At 36.9% G+C, this 13812-nt stretch overlaps 1 protein-coding gene across 2 annotated transcripts in view; it reads left to right on the top strand.

Moving 5' to 3' along the window:
- The window catches only part of FIGN (fidgetin, microtubule severing factor), a 109346-nt gene extending 98782 nt beyond the window's left edge, over positions 1–10564 (top strand). For both annotated transcript variants that reach the window (XM_072418253.1, XM_072418252.1), the window contains one exon: positions 6103–10564. In XM_072418253.1, coding sequence (XP_072274354.1) covers positions 6103–8342 — 2240 coding nt within the window. In that variant the 3' untranslated portion in view covers positions 8343–10564. The remainder of the gene's footprint in view (positions 1–6102) is intronic.
- The last annotated feature ends 3248 nt before the right edge of the window (positions 10565–13812 follow it).

The following is a 13812-nucleotide window of genomic DNA, read 5'->3' as shown; positions in this document are numbered from 1 at the left end:
GAACTAGGGATGGAGAGTTTCATTTCTATTCCTGTTCTGGACTGGGCAGAATGACATATCAATGCTATTGTATACTGGTGAGAAGGGAAGCAAGGAGGAAGAACTATTTTACTTTGTATAGGACTTCAAAACCTAAAAGCAAAGTCTGCATGTTCAATAAAAAATATAGCCCCATATATGGCCCATGTAGTTTGTATGTTAACCTTTTTTGGATTTCTTCTGGAAACTCATTTTCACCCACATTCAAAAAAACATGTATTTAGGTAATTGAAATTCAAGATGACACATGACTAGGGTGAAGACATTGAATTGTCAGCTCCTCTGACGGCTAGTTACTGACATATGACTATAGGCATTGTATAAATACAAGAGAATAAAAATACCTTTCAGTATTATTATTAATATTGGTGATGTTATTCACTTTATTCTTAAGTGTTTTTGAGGTATATATCTAAACAAAAAAATCACTAACTATGAATTGACTTTAAGACTTCAAAACTGTAACTATATTTGAAATTAAAAAAGGAAAAGCTTGGTCCATATCTATTGACGTCCCGTTTATGTCCCTGAGCTGCTTGCAGCAGGATTAGTCACTTACTCCCGAGCCTCAATTGAAGCAGCAGCTTGGTGATGTTGCCACATACAGCTTGACAGCCGAGGCCCTGTGGGGCCTTGTTTAAAGATTGCCAAGCCAAGCAGCTCTTAGCAGGAAAACGTGGCCGAGACATACAGTGGTTATAGTTTGCAAATTGATTGTAGAACATTCACTGCTTAGATCTGTTTTTATTGCAGCCATGCTGTGATTCCTCTCATATCTCTCATATCAACATTGTGTCTTAAATCTGATATTGAACAACTTGTTTAAGACAAAGTTAATTAGAGGAACTTGCTTAACTTATTGGGTTGAATTTATTGTCAATTTCAATTATGATAGAGGGGTAACCTAGTTAAAAATGTTTTTATAGATTATTTGATCACTTCTTTAGAAAAATTATTAAAAAATTGATATAAGGTTAAAATTTTATGTAATGGCCCTTCAATTTGTCATTGTAATTTGCAGCAACTTTTGGTTTTATGTATGAGTATCTTATATTTCTGTTCTCAACAAAAGTAGCAAAATATAATGGATAGAGATTGAGAATTGTATTTTACACTAAAATCATTAGTAGATACAGGTTTAAACAATTTGGGAATGTTCCCTCATTTGCATGTGTTGATGTATTTCATTTATTTCTAATGTATTTGCATATGAATGCAGAAAAACAGTTGATCTGGTATAGTACATTGATTGTGCTGGTTCCAGTGGCAATGTTGCAAATGAGTTTTGGAGAAGTGATCATACTTTCTTGGTGGCCAGGACTTAATCATGTCTTTATTAGAGTGGAATCAAATTTAGCTGTAGCTACAGTACCTAGAGCACCCCCATTACCCCTAGTACCTAGAGAATCCCCCCACTGGTATGGCACTGTTCCCATTCTACGTGGTCAGATATATGACAACGACCTATGCCCAAAATAAACATAGGGAGATTTACCCCTCTCTATACCAGCCCTTGGAAGTCATGGGACCCAAGTAATAGAATTTGCCAGCCCAATATTTGGATTCTCTTCACTTACACTATCATTGGATGATAACTATAATATAAAATATAAACTTATTACTTTTTGAGTATGCTGATGATGATTTTGGGCTTACTCAAAAAGGGGTCATTGTATATTCTGTACCCAGGGGTAAGCATTGGAAATGTTTTAGGACAGGGGACTGCTACTCATTTATTTAATAGCTTTATAATTAAAAAATAATAGAAGCTCCATCCCCATTGCCATTGATCCTCTTTTTCCCCATCTGTAATAAAACTAACAAGGGTTCTAATTCTATCAAACACAAAAACAAAAGGTTTTAGGTTTACTTACATTTAAATGATGATTTGAAAATTGGGCCCCTTAATTTTAACTTATACTCATAGTGAAATTCTTCACAAAAGTTACATCAATTTACATCTACAAATATGACCAACAGCACTGCAGAGTTATCAGAGACCTTCATCTGCTGTTCTATTTTATTGTTTTCATTCTAAAACAGCAGTGCCAGGTTTGTTGTTTTTATTTTTTAACCTAAATCTTGTAAATTGACACAATTAGCAGAGCATCTTCCAACTAATTAACTGGTGTGGTTCTGGTATGGAAATTTTGAAAACAAGAAGAGTCAGTAGGGAATCAACTTGCCACTTTGTTGGCAAACTGTCTGTTGCTTAAGATCATGTTGTGTGTCAAGTGAAACATTAATGGCTTTTCAGCTGAACAGATAAACAGAAAAAAGATTTAGGAAATATCAAACTGATTGTTATGGGCTATCGGCAAACAGATTTAATTTAAAAGAAGCCAGGGGACATTGATGTGTCACTTAGCAAGTCAGCTGTTCTTTCTGTACATGATAATCAATTATTAAAAATGCTGTCAATGATATTTGAATTGGATTTGTTGTGGAAATATAATCATCAAATGCTAATCTCAACAATATTAAAGCTGAACATCAGGCAGATCTGAAATATTAAAATGATAGGTGATCTTTATTCCACAATCATCATTTATTTTTAATACCTGTAGTGTAAGCACTAGGTTTGATGTTTGGTTTTGAGTCTGTGACAAATTTGACCTAAAAATTGGTCAGTCAGCCCAAAATAAACAAAGCCAAAGAGCCCTGATGTTCAGCAAATGGATGCATACGTGTCAATGACAGGCACAATAGCACAGCGCAACAAATATGGCCAGTGAACTATGACAGATTCGTACCTGAATTTGAATCCCATTGAAGTCAATCACCAAGGTAAATTTGGCCAATGCTACATAGCTTAAGGCTTAGCCAATCTGGCCACAGGACTTGTCGCATCTACACTAATGGAGACTGATTGGCTGAGCCCTATAATATATATTGTTGGTCGAATTTGCTATTAACCTGAACATTTGGGTAAATGAACTATCGGCCAACTGAACAAATTTCCACCAATACCAGAGTTTGATTTGGCATCAGCCTCTCACATTCCTTGAAAACCAGAGCATAGTCTGTGAGAGCAAAAAGCAACACGTGGTGCCAGTCAGGTGTGCTACTATCAGGGACATCAAGAGAATGTGTTCTTCATTCCCTGTTTAGGCTGAAATGACAGGCTGAAAAACACAAACCTTATACATAGAGGTTTCTGTTCAATATATAAAACTGTGACCCCAGTGCTGCAAGTCCTGAATGCTAACCATGATACCAATGGTATGCCAACAATTGCATGTGTTTGTCCTTATGTTACATTTATTACAAAAAAAATTTTACTCAAGTACCTAGGCACATAGGTACATTTTATGAGATGCATTCAGGATATTTTTTTTCTGTTTCATTTTTACATTTGGCTGCAGCTCACTGGTAGGAAAACCTCTTCTAAATGCAGCTAGTTTTCCATACCAAGGGACATTGAAACCAATACAAACGGACTTTCTTTGTCAGGAAACTCTCTTTTAACCTCAGCACATTCAGAAGTGCAGCACAAACCGCATATTATTCATTATACAGAATTATTTTTCCAGCTCTTAGTTGTTTGACCAGCAGTGGAAAGTGATGCCATAGCCTCATCCTTTTTGGTCTCCCTCGGAGTCTATTTAGTTACAGCTGCAGCCCAAACCAGCAGGGGAATTGTTAATTGTTAGGGTACTATAGTGATTGTAGTGACAGCATCTGCAGGGGACAATTGTGTTAGAATCTGCCGTGCAGCCTGGGCCCCTGAAACCTAACCAAGCTCCAGATGTGTGCTTGTACACTGCTGCCCATAATCCAGCTTTGTAGAAATCTTTAGAGATCTGGACACAACTGTTTACTTTTCAGGTCTGCAATATGCTGTGTGCAATTTACTAACAAACTGCCAGCATTTGTAGAATGAAGAAAAAAACAACGCTCCTAGATTATGTAAATTTACCAGCGTAGTTTAGCGTTTTTTTCACCACTATTAAAATATTAGGATTTCTTATTATATAGATTAATTTTGATACATTTGTTTATTTTAATATGACAAATTAGATTCCTTCCTTTTTCCTCTCTTAAGCATCATATTTTCCTTTCTCTTTCCTCTTCATTTTCTGTTTCCATTCTCTTCTGTTTGTTATATTTCTCCTTATTCTCCTTTCTTATTTTTATTCCTCTGTCTATTCTCTCCTATTCTCATTTCTTTACCTTTTCCCTTTCCTTTTACTTTTTTTCTTTTCATTCTTATTTTTTCGCCTTCCTATTTCCCTGTTATTATCTCTTCCTCTTCTCTTTTCCTTTCTCTTTCTTCATCTGTCCATTTTCAACTTTTTTCATATTTTTTGTCACTTTCTCTCCTCTATCCATCTCTTTCTTTTTCCTTTCTTCCTTTCTCTTTCAATTTGTTCACATGTTCCCTTTCTGTCGATCGCCTGTAATTACCCTTTTATTACCTCCTACCTTTCTCCACTCATTTTCTTTTCTCTTTCTTCCTGTGTCTGTGCTCTCCTATTTTTATATTTTTGTTTATTCTTTACCCTTTCCTTCACTTTACTTCTCAGTTTCCTTTTGCAATGAATTTTCCCCTGTATTCTCCTCTCGTCATTTTTTTTCTCTTCTATTCATATTTTTTTTCTTACATTCCCTCTCTCTTGGCCCCCTTTTTTGGCTTTCTTAAATATTTACAAACAGCATTTAAAATGCAAGAGTGATTTGTATTCCATTGCAAAGAGTCTTTGATGGTGTCAGTGCTGGGCTTACTTACAATGGAAATATATTTTACCTTTCTGGACCCTAAACTATCTTTATATGTTTTTGAATAAAACCTTTTTTGTTTTCATTACATTACCCTATTTTAGACCCAATGGCTTCTCCATGCAATGCAGATAGATTGTGACTGGGTGGACAGGCCATCGGGGTGCCTTATGTTTGTGAAGCGGATGTACTGTTTGCCAACTGTTTAGATGAGCTAGCTAAGGCTGGGGAGGCAAAGGCTGGATGATGCTGGATGTTCTGCAACTAGTAAAGGATGGGCTTTTTGTAAATTGCTGCAGCTTCAAATGTAGAAGCTCACCGGTAAAATCAGACCAAATATTTTGAGTATAGTATAGAATCCAGTACAACTGAAATTCTAAAAATGAGGTTGGGGCTCCGCTATACAGATACAAGACACTATAGAACTGTATTATAAAAAATAGCTGCAGCAGCAATGTTCACAATATAGAATGGCAGTTTTGTGCTATTTTTATGTACCTTACTCCAAAAATCTATTCAGTGGCCTCCAGCTGTAACAGCTAGAGGGTAAAGCTGAAATATTTTTAGGGGGTTAGTGCAGTTTAATACCTGCACCCTAGAGATGTGCTGAAGAAACAATCCAACACATGAGCATTGCTTGTTTTTTTTTTCCCAGCGACTTGACAACAGAGCTCAAAAGCAGAAATAAAGCAGTTGTAATTCATACCAAGTTGTAAGCTTTGTGTGATGAAAGCGACAGACCGCTGCCTGGGAGATTGCTTTGCTGCACTCCACGAAGCAGATTTGAAACTGTCGTGGACCACTTTAGATGAGACTTGGATTATGGAATGACCTGCAATGTCTGTGTCATATTGTTCTGCACAGGGTGCATTATGCTGCGCTAACTAGGTGTTCAGCACCAAATAAGAGAGGTATCCTAGATGTGATCTGTCAGCTGTGTCTCATATTTTTAGATTGGGGAAAAAAGAAATCTAAAACTGAAAGTGATATTGTGAAGACAGAACAGCTGCATGCTGCAAAGCTTCAGAAATTGACTTATTTCTTATTTATTTGTTGTAAATCATGTTTTCTAAATAAATTAAGACCCTATTTATAAAGTATAGCAACATTTTATTAACTACATTTTTCCTTATTTTGCAATAAAAATGTATTATAATCACATGCCTAGAATCTGATTAAAATATGACAAAATAAGGTAAACTAAAACCTGATTGGTTTTTGATTTTTTTTTCTTTTAGCAGATGACATTGCATTTTGTAACACCTTAAAAAGTTTATATATGTTTTTGCTTTTAACAGGTTTTTTAACTATTGTTTTTTTTTTTCTCTCTCTCTCTCTCTAAAGGCTTGAAAATGCAGTGGACGCCGGAGCATGCTCAATGGCCGGAACAGCATTTTGACATAACTTCGACCACCCGGTCACCAGCCCACAAAGCTGAAGCATACCGCGGCCACTTGCAGCGTACCTATCAGTATGCCTGGGCCAATGATGACATCTCTGCTTTGACAGCATCAAATCTATTAAAGAAATATGCTGAGAAATATTCTGGAATTTTGGATGGTTCCATGGAAAGGCCTATTCTCAGTAATTACACCGAAGCCCAATCAGGTCTTGTAAATGGCCGAAAAAATGAAGGAGAACCTTGGCAGAGTTCCTTAAATTCTGAGGGTGTATATCCTATGAACTGTGTTACTGATGTTATTGCAGCAAGCAAAGCTGGAGTGGGAGCCGCTATACCTCCATCAGATGTCTCTGCCAGCATAGGTAGTTCTCCTGGGGTGGGAAGCAACCTGGCAGAGCCCAGTTATTCCAGTAGTACATGTGGAAGTCACACAGTACCAAGTCTGCATTCAGGACTACCATCTCAGGAATATGGAGCAGGATATAACGGATCCTACCTGCATTCAAGTTACAGTAGCCAGTCTGCCTCTGCACTGCCCTCACCTCACCCATCGCCACTTCATAGCTCTGGACTTCTACAGCCTCCTCCTCCACCCCCACCCCCACCAGCTCTAGTTCCAGGCTACAATGGGGCCTCAAACCTGTCAAGCTACAACTATCCACCTGCTACTTATCCTCCCCAATCTGCTGTTGGGTCAGGCTATAGTCCTGGAAGTGCACCTCCTCCTTCTGCTTACCTCCCTTCAGGCATTCCTGCCCCTACTCCTCTTCCTCCCACTACTGTACCAGGCTATAGCTATCAGACCCATGGGTTGACTCCCATAACGCCATCTTCTTTGTCTAACAGTTCTGCTAGCTCTCTTAAAAGAAAAGCTTTCTACATGGCAGGACAAAGTGATATAGATCCCAGCTATGGAAATTATAGTTATAGCCAACAAAGAACCTCACATAGCCCAATGTATAGAATGTCTGACACAAGTATTTCTAATCCAAATAGGGGAAATGGCTTTGACCGAAATTCTGAAACGTCATTAGCCTTCAAGCCAGCAAAACAGCTGGGGCCTGGTGATCAACAAAGAAAATTCAGCAGTCAGTCAACTAGAGCTCTTACCCCACCTTCATATAGCACTGCTAAAAATTCAAGATCAAGTGAAACTTTTGGAAAATATAACTCTACAGCAATTAGTGAACACAGTGATGATCACAGACAAATGCTCCCACACGCTCTACAAGGCCCTGGAATTCATACAGCTACCTCATCCAACCACTCTGTGGACGAACAGCTGAAGAATACTGATACACACCTTATTGACCTTGTAACAAATGAGATTATCAGCCAGGGACATCCGGTTGACTGGGATGAAATTGCTGGCCTTGATTTAGTCAAGGCCTTCATAAAAGAAGAAGTTTTATGGCCTGTAATTCGATCAGATGCATTCAGTGGACTCACTGCTTTGCCTCGGAGCATTCTTTTATTTGGACCTAGAGGTACAGGCAAAACTTTACTGGGCAGATGCATAGCTAGTCAGCTGGGTGCCACATTCTTTAAACTTGCTGGCTCCAATATTGTCACAAAATGGATAACCGAAGGTGAAAAGATTGTCCATGCAACGTTCCTTGTTGCAAGGTGTCGGCAGCCATCAGTGATTTTTGTTAGTGACATTGATATGCTTCTTTCTACCCAAGTGGGCGAAGAACATAGTCCTATAAGTCGCATGAGAACAGAATTTCTTATGCAGTTAGATACTGTTCTATCTTCTGCTGAGGACCAAATAGTTGTAATCTGTGCCACAAGTAAACCTGAAGAAATAGATGAATCTCTACGGAGATACTTCATGAAAAGACTTCTTATACCCCTTCCCGACAGCACAGCTAGACATCAGATAATAATACAACTGCTATCACAGCACAATTACTGTCTCTCCGACAAAGAGGTTGCACTCCTTGTCCAGCGTACAGAAGGATATTCGGGACTGGATGTTGCTCGTTTGTGTCAGGAAGCTGTGGTAGGCCCTCTGCATGCCATACCACCTTCAGACCTTTCAGCCATTATGCCTGGCCAGCTGCGACCTGTAACATATCAAGACTTTGAAAATGTATTCTGCAAGATTCAGCCTAGCATATCACAAAAAGAACTTGATACATATATTGAATGGAACAAAATGTTTGGGTGCAGTCAGTGACAGACTTGAAACATTGCAAGGAATGCTGGCACACAAACATAGGTGAACTAGGGAATTGAATCCCGTTTTTTTGGCAGTGGCCTAATTGTTTAAGGTACCAAGACAGCCCAAGTAACCTTGCATCTGCAGAGTGATGGTAGACTTGAAATAAATGTGCATCAAACAGCCAATGTTCTTAATTGAATCACATGGGACAATGGGTATGTGTTGATGCTTAGTTGTGTTCAAGCAAGCCAACACTCCGAAAGAAGTAGGGTGGAAGTACCTAGGTTGGCATTGAAAGGACGTGAACCTGTTTGTTGATTTCATTCTGCTGTTCTTGAGATTTAGTTGCTGTCAAGTGCCTAAATTGGTGCTTTATTTTATGTTTTTGTTTGCCTCACAATTACATTGGTGGCATGTGCTAATATGAAAAGCTTTAACTTCAAACATTACTGGACTATAGATAAACAGTTAAGTTGAAAAACAGAGAACCAGATTTTTGCCATTGTATGAGCAACAGTATTCCTCAATCCTGTCTGTTCTGCAGAACAGTAAAACAGGGAAACAAAGTAATCTGGACCTTCATTTCTGCAGTTTCTTTATTTTATTGTTCTGTCTGCAAAAATGACAAAAAAACCTCAGGAAAGTTGATTTGTACAGTACCTCAAAGGAATGTGTTGAAAGCACTATTTACTGCTGAGCAAGATGGTTGGTGTCATTGTTGCTTAATATTATAATGTATGTTTACCTCAAAAATTTGGAAAGTGGCATGGAAAATTACTTTGAATGTATTTGGTTGATTCCATAGAAAAATGGCTGATGTATTGTCATGTTAATTTGTAGCTCATATCTCCCTATGTAAATGAAACCTTATTAAGAATTGCCAGACATTTCTTACTTATATCGTTCATCAGAAAGTGTACTAAATTATTTTACCTTTAATCCAACAGCTGTAAAGATAATGGCGACTGGCTTTATTAACTGATTTATTTCCAAAAATATTTACTCTGACACTGTAGATAGCCTTTCTATTTCTTGGCTATATATTAGTTTCAACATCATATGTTGTGCAAATTTCCAGTTGCCACATTGGTCAAAAAGACCAGCAATTTGGTTTTGGCTTGTGATTTTTATCCTTTAGGATCATTTAACAATGTCAATTTCCATTTACAAAAAATACCTACACACTGCAATATCTATATAGTACTTAATCACTGAGGATTTCGGATGGTATGCTAAAAGCTGCAATTTCCAAAGTCTACTTCAAATGGGCTGAATTGTTCCTAATCAAGGCATTGCAACCAAAAACATGAAAAAGTAAATAGAATTTAAAGAGGTATTTTGTATTATTTGTTTTCATTTTAAATAAAAATTGTAAAATGGGGATCTTGTTGCTGTGTTTGGTTCCGAAGACGTACATTTTTAACATGATTTACTATTGTTGGCCAACAAGATAAATCTTGTATTGCACGAATAGACTTTGAAAGTCTTAATAAACCATATGCCCTTTCATCACTTAAAAAAACTATCTTGCTGATGCTCTTTTTTTTCCAAACTGGAAAATGTAGCTTTATCAGATACATTTAATTTTACAAATATACCACTTTGTTTTATATGTTAACAGTGAAATATATTGTGTGAAAGTTTGCCCCGAGTTGCTATTTTTTTAAGATGGCTTCTACAGGCTTCAAAGAGTCAACCCTTGTTTTTAATAGTTGTATTATTTGTATTATTTTTCTGTGTACATTCACTGTGTATTTTACCTTGTTTGAATGCTGTCTAATACTTATTACAGTATTTTTTTTACTCCTATACTTGCTAACTTCTACCATCCTCAGTTGTGTCTTGATTTTATTTTTGTGGTTTCTTTGTTCACTACTTATAATGACAGCTAATTGATGTTGGGTGATGTCTCTGGTCAAGGAGCAGTGTACAGGCTACAGATGTCCATGCCTGCCAAACTCATGAACAGAACAACCTGGCTTTTTTGAATGTATTGTTTTGTTTACTTTAAATGGAGACAGTAACAATGCTGTTTTAAAGCACTGGCTATTGATGTACATTTAAGAAATTAAATAAATGCACTGAACGTCGTAAAGAAAAATTTACATTACATTTTTTTTTGTTTCTTCAAAATCGGGTTCAAACTAACTAAACAAACTTCATCTTGCACTTCCAAAGAAAACAATCACTTTGAAAATTTAATCTGTTTCCAAAAATAAAGGGTACCAACAATAACATTTGGATTGCATGTTTTTGTCTTTCTTTTTGAACTCCTAACTTTATTTAGGTATACATTTTGAAAGTGTCATCCTAGACTCTATCATTGCAAACCACCCAGCAATTTTTTCTTGTAGATGCTTTAAAATTCATACAAGGGGTCTTCAAAAAGTTTTCACACTTTATTTTTTTACTCCATTTATCAATAATTTCAAAAACAAACTGTAACTGTGCCATCAACAAAAACTGTTTTTGGCTGAGAGCATAGCCACCGATGCACCCCTGCTTTCACGTCATCACATAAAACTTTTCATCCCCTAAAAAACTTCTTTGACCAATCCAAAAAAGGTTGAATCAGATGGCGCTACATGCGGACTATAAACTAGATGTTTCATAACCTTCCACTTTAATTGTCTAAGTGTTTATCCTCATGCTAAGCACACCTGCGGAAATGAACTTGTGCTCCCCGCAAACCACCTGCCCACAAAATGACAGAGCACTGTTCCTCTTTAGTGTAATGTATAAGATTCATAGCCATGTCCACCACAGTGCGACAACTCTTAACTCTAAACCGTGTGGTCAGCCGACTTGTCTGACAGACTAGTCACATGATATAGGCAATTACTACTACTCCCGCCCGCAGCATTTCCAACAAAAATATGAAAGTGCAGAAACTTTTCAAAGACCCCTTGTATTTTTGTTGAGCCAAATTTTGAAAGTTTGGGGAGACCTCAAATAATGAAACAAACATAAATACTATAATTTGAGCTTGTTAAGTTAGTGTTTTGTGCTGGTAAATGTTAAAAAAAATGCATATAAATGCCAGACTGATATAAAGCTATCAATTGATACTTACCTAATCTATTCAGTCTCAATCCACAACATAATATTCAAGTTATTATAACAATAAAATGGAGTAATTGAAAAATATTTAACGCGCACCTGATCCCAGACTACAGACATTAAATTATTTACATATTCTTAACAAGCAGTACATCGCTTTTTAACAGGACAAAAATACCAACATTTTTCTGCTTATTTTAGGTGATAGGCTAACATTGCCATGTTGAGTTTGTTTGGTATTCAACCAATGATTCATGAGTCAAACAGGAACCATATTTATCAGTTGCTGGAAGCCTATTGTTAATACACATAGTGAGCAGTAATTCCAGCAGTGCTAGTACAGTCTTTTTCAAGCTTTTTAACATGGAACCCTTAAAATATCTTGTGATTGGATATTTTTATTATGGTCACTAGGACCTTCAAAGTTCCGAGTAAAGCTCATTGTGCGTTGGTCACAGAATAATTTCTCTTACATTCCTGGCTAGTGGGAAGAATGTCAAAAAGATAATTTGTTTCAAAAATAATTGACCTGAGAGACATAAACTGCTCATTCAGCAAGAAACCCCTTGCAAAGTCTCTAGGATTCCTAGGGTTCCACTGAAGAAATACTCAGCTAGTGGATGTCGACAAGCACCAGTCAATGGGAGCACCCCCAATGTTTTCCCTAAGGATGGGCTTAATGTTTCCATTTTATGGTATACAAATCGCTCCAATTGGCTAGTGGTTGTTAGGGGTAAAAGTGCTATATATCCTAAAAATTGTCTAAGTTTGTGATTAACTCAAATCTGAACAGAAAACCTCTTTCCTCTTTGGTGGCATTGACTTTACAGCTTGACAGCCTTCCATTTTAAACATCAGGTGGTTTATGCTAGAATTGGGCTTAAAACACAACTTCAGAGTCTCTAGATGAATATCTTTATAGTGTATGCAGCTACAATGGTCAGTGATAACTTGTTTAACGCTTTTACTGATTGTTAGGTATATGGTAATACTTTATGACTTTGATGTACTTTAACAGTTTATGGGTATTTAAATGTTTTATAAATGAATTTTAAAAATTAATTTATAGGAAGGATCTACAAAATATTCACTCTGCACTTGAATGCATTTAATATTACCAAAGTGATAACTTCATCAGAACTAGTGTGTTTTCCAAGCGCACTCCTGTCTCTCACAGCAGGAAGCACAAATCGAATTATGCTTACAAAAAAAAATTCAAAATGGTATTGGCCCTGGCCCTAGACTAAATATATCCTTTTATTTCACCTCTATTCAGGCATCATCTGGTAATTGTGCCAATTACCTATTTATTACCACTTTTACAGAAGAACTCCTGCTGTATACCCAAACAATCTACACATAATGTAGGTGTTTTTTTTTTGTTTTTTTTTTTTTAAGGAAAGAATGATTTAGAATACTTTCAGGGTTCAAAAAGTGATTGGTCACATGACTAAATCCCAGTAACAAATCATTAGATGACAGCTAAAAAACGCTTAGGGGATGGAGGATTTATCAGTGGCTTTACAAGGACCACATATGTCACTATTACTTTTCCCCCCATCTATACTGAACTTTTAGTGAGTTATAAACAATTATTATTCCCAACCTAATCCCCAAGATTGAACCTACCATGAACCTCTTTTCTAATGACTAGCAGTCTTGCATTGCAAAAATGTCAATGCTTAATAGAAAAGTACTCAATATATTTAGGATATGTGATTTTCACTTTAAATTGCTAATCTAATAAAATACTATTCTAAAGACCCCTGTATGACAGTGTGACAGTATAAACCAGTCAACAATCCAGGTACTATGCAATGCATACCTAATCTTTTTCATTACCTGACTGAGCTAACCTCCATTCCTACATTCCCCATCACAGACACTGCAGCTCACGGTTTCAGTAGAAGGGGCAGTGCTGGTTGGTATGGGTGGGACGAGCAGTTGCCAGGCTTTTGAGTCAGCTCATGTCAAATGCCAAACCCCTAATTTCATGTCTTCTTATTTCACTGTGGTGCAAGCTGGCACAACCTACATGAAGGTGACCAAGCTTCTCTAAATTCCAAAGCAGTGCCACTGCAGTACATGAGAGTTTTCAATGGTAGCATCAAAAAAGATTTTTTGAGAACTCTAAATGCTGTTTTTTTTAGAATATGAAGTCACCAGCAAACTAAGTCAATGGCATTTGCATGTTTAGAAATGTATATAAAACAGGAAATGCAAAACTGCAAAAAAACTAAATAATCAGTAAAGCTTGCAAACAACATATGTACCTGAATCTGCCTTGATACCAGCCTCTCATTGTCTGCTACACAACAGCACTAAAAGGATGAAGGGCAACAACAGCAGCCAATAAGACTTTGATGCTTGCACATGTATCATCAGGAGAACAGAGTTGTTGCTTCTCTGTCCAATCAGCAGACTG

The sequence above is a fragment of the Pyxicephalus adspersus genome, chromosome 7, assembly GCF_032062135.1.
Source record: "Pyxicephalus adspersus chromosome 7, UCB_Pads_2.0, whole genome shotgun sequence".
Taxonomy (NCBI): Eukaryota; Metazoa; Chordata; class Amphibia; order Anura; family Pyxicephalidae; genus Pyxicephalus; species Pyxicephalus adspersus.
This window is presented reverse-complemented; position numbering and strand designations above follow the sequence as displayed.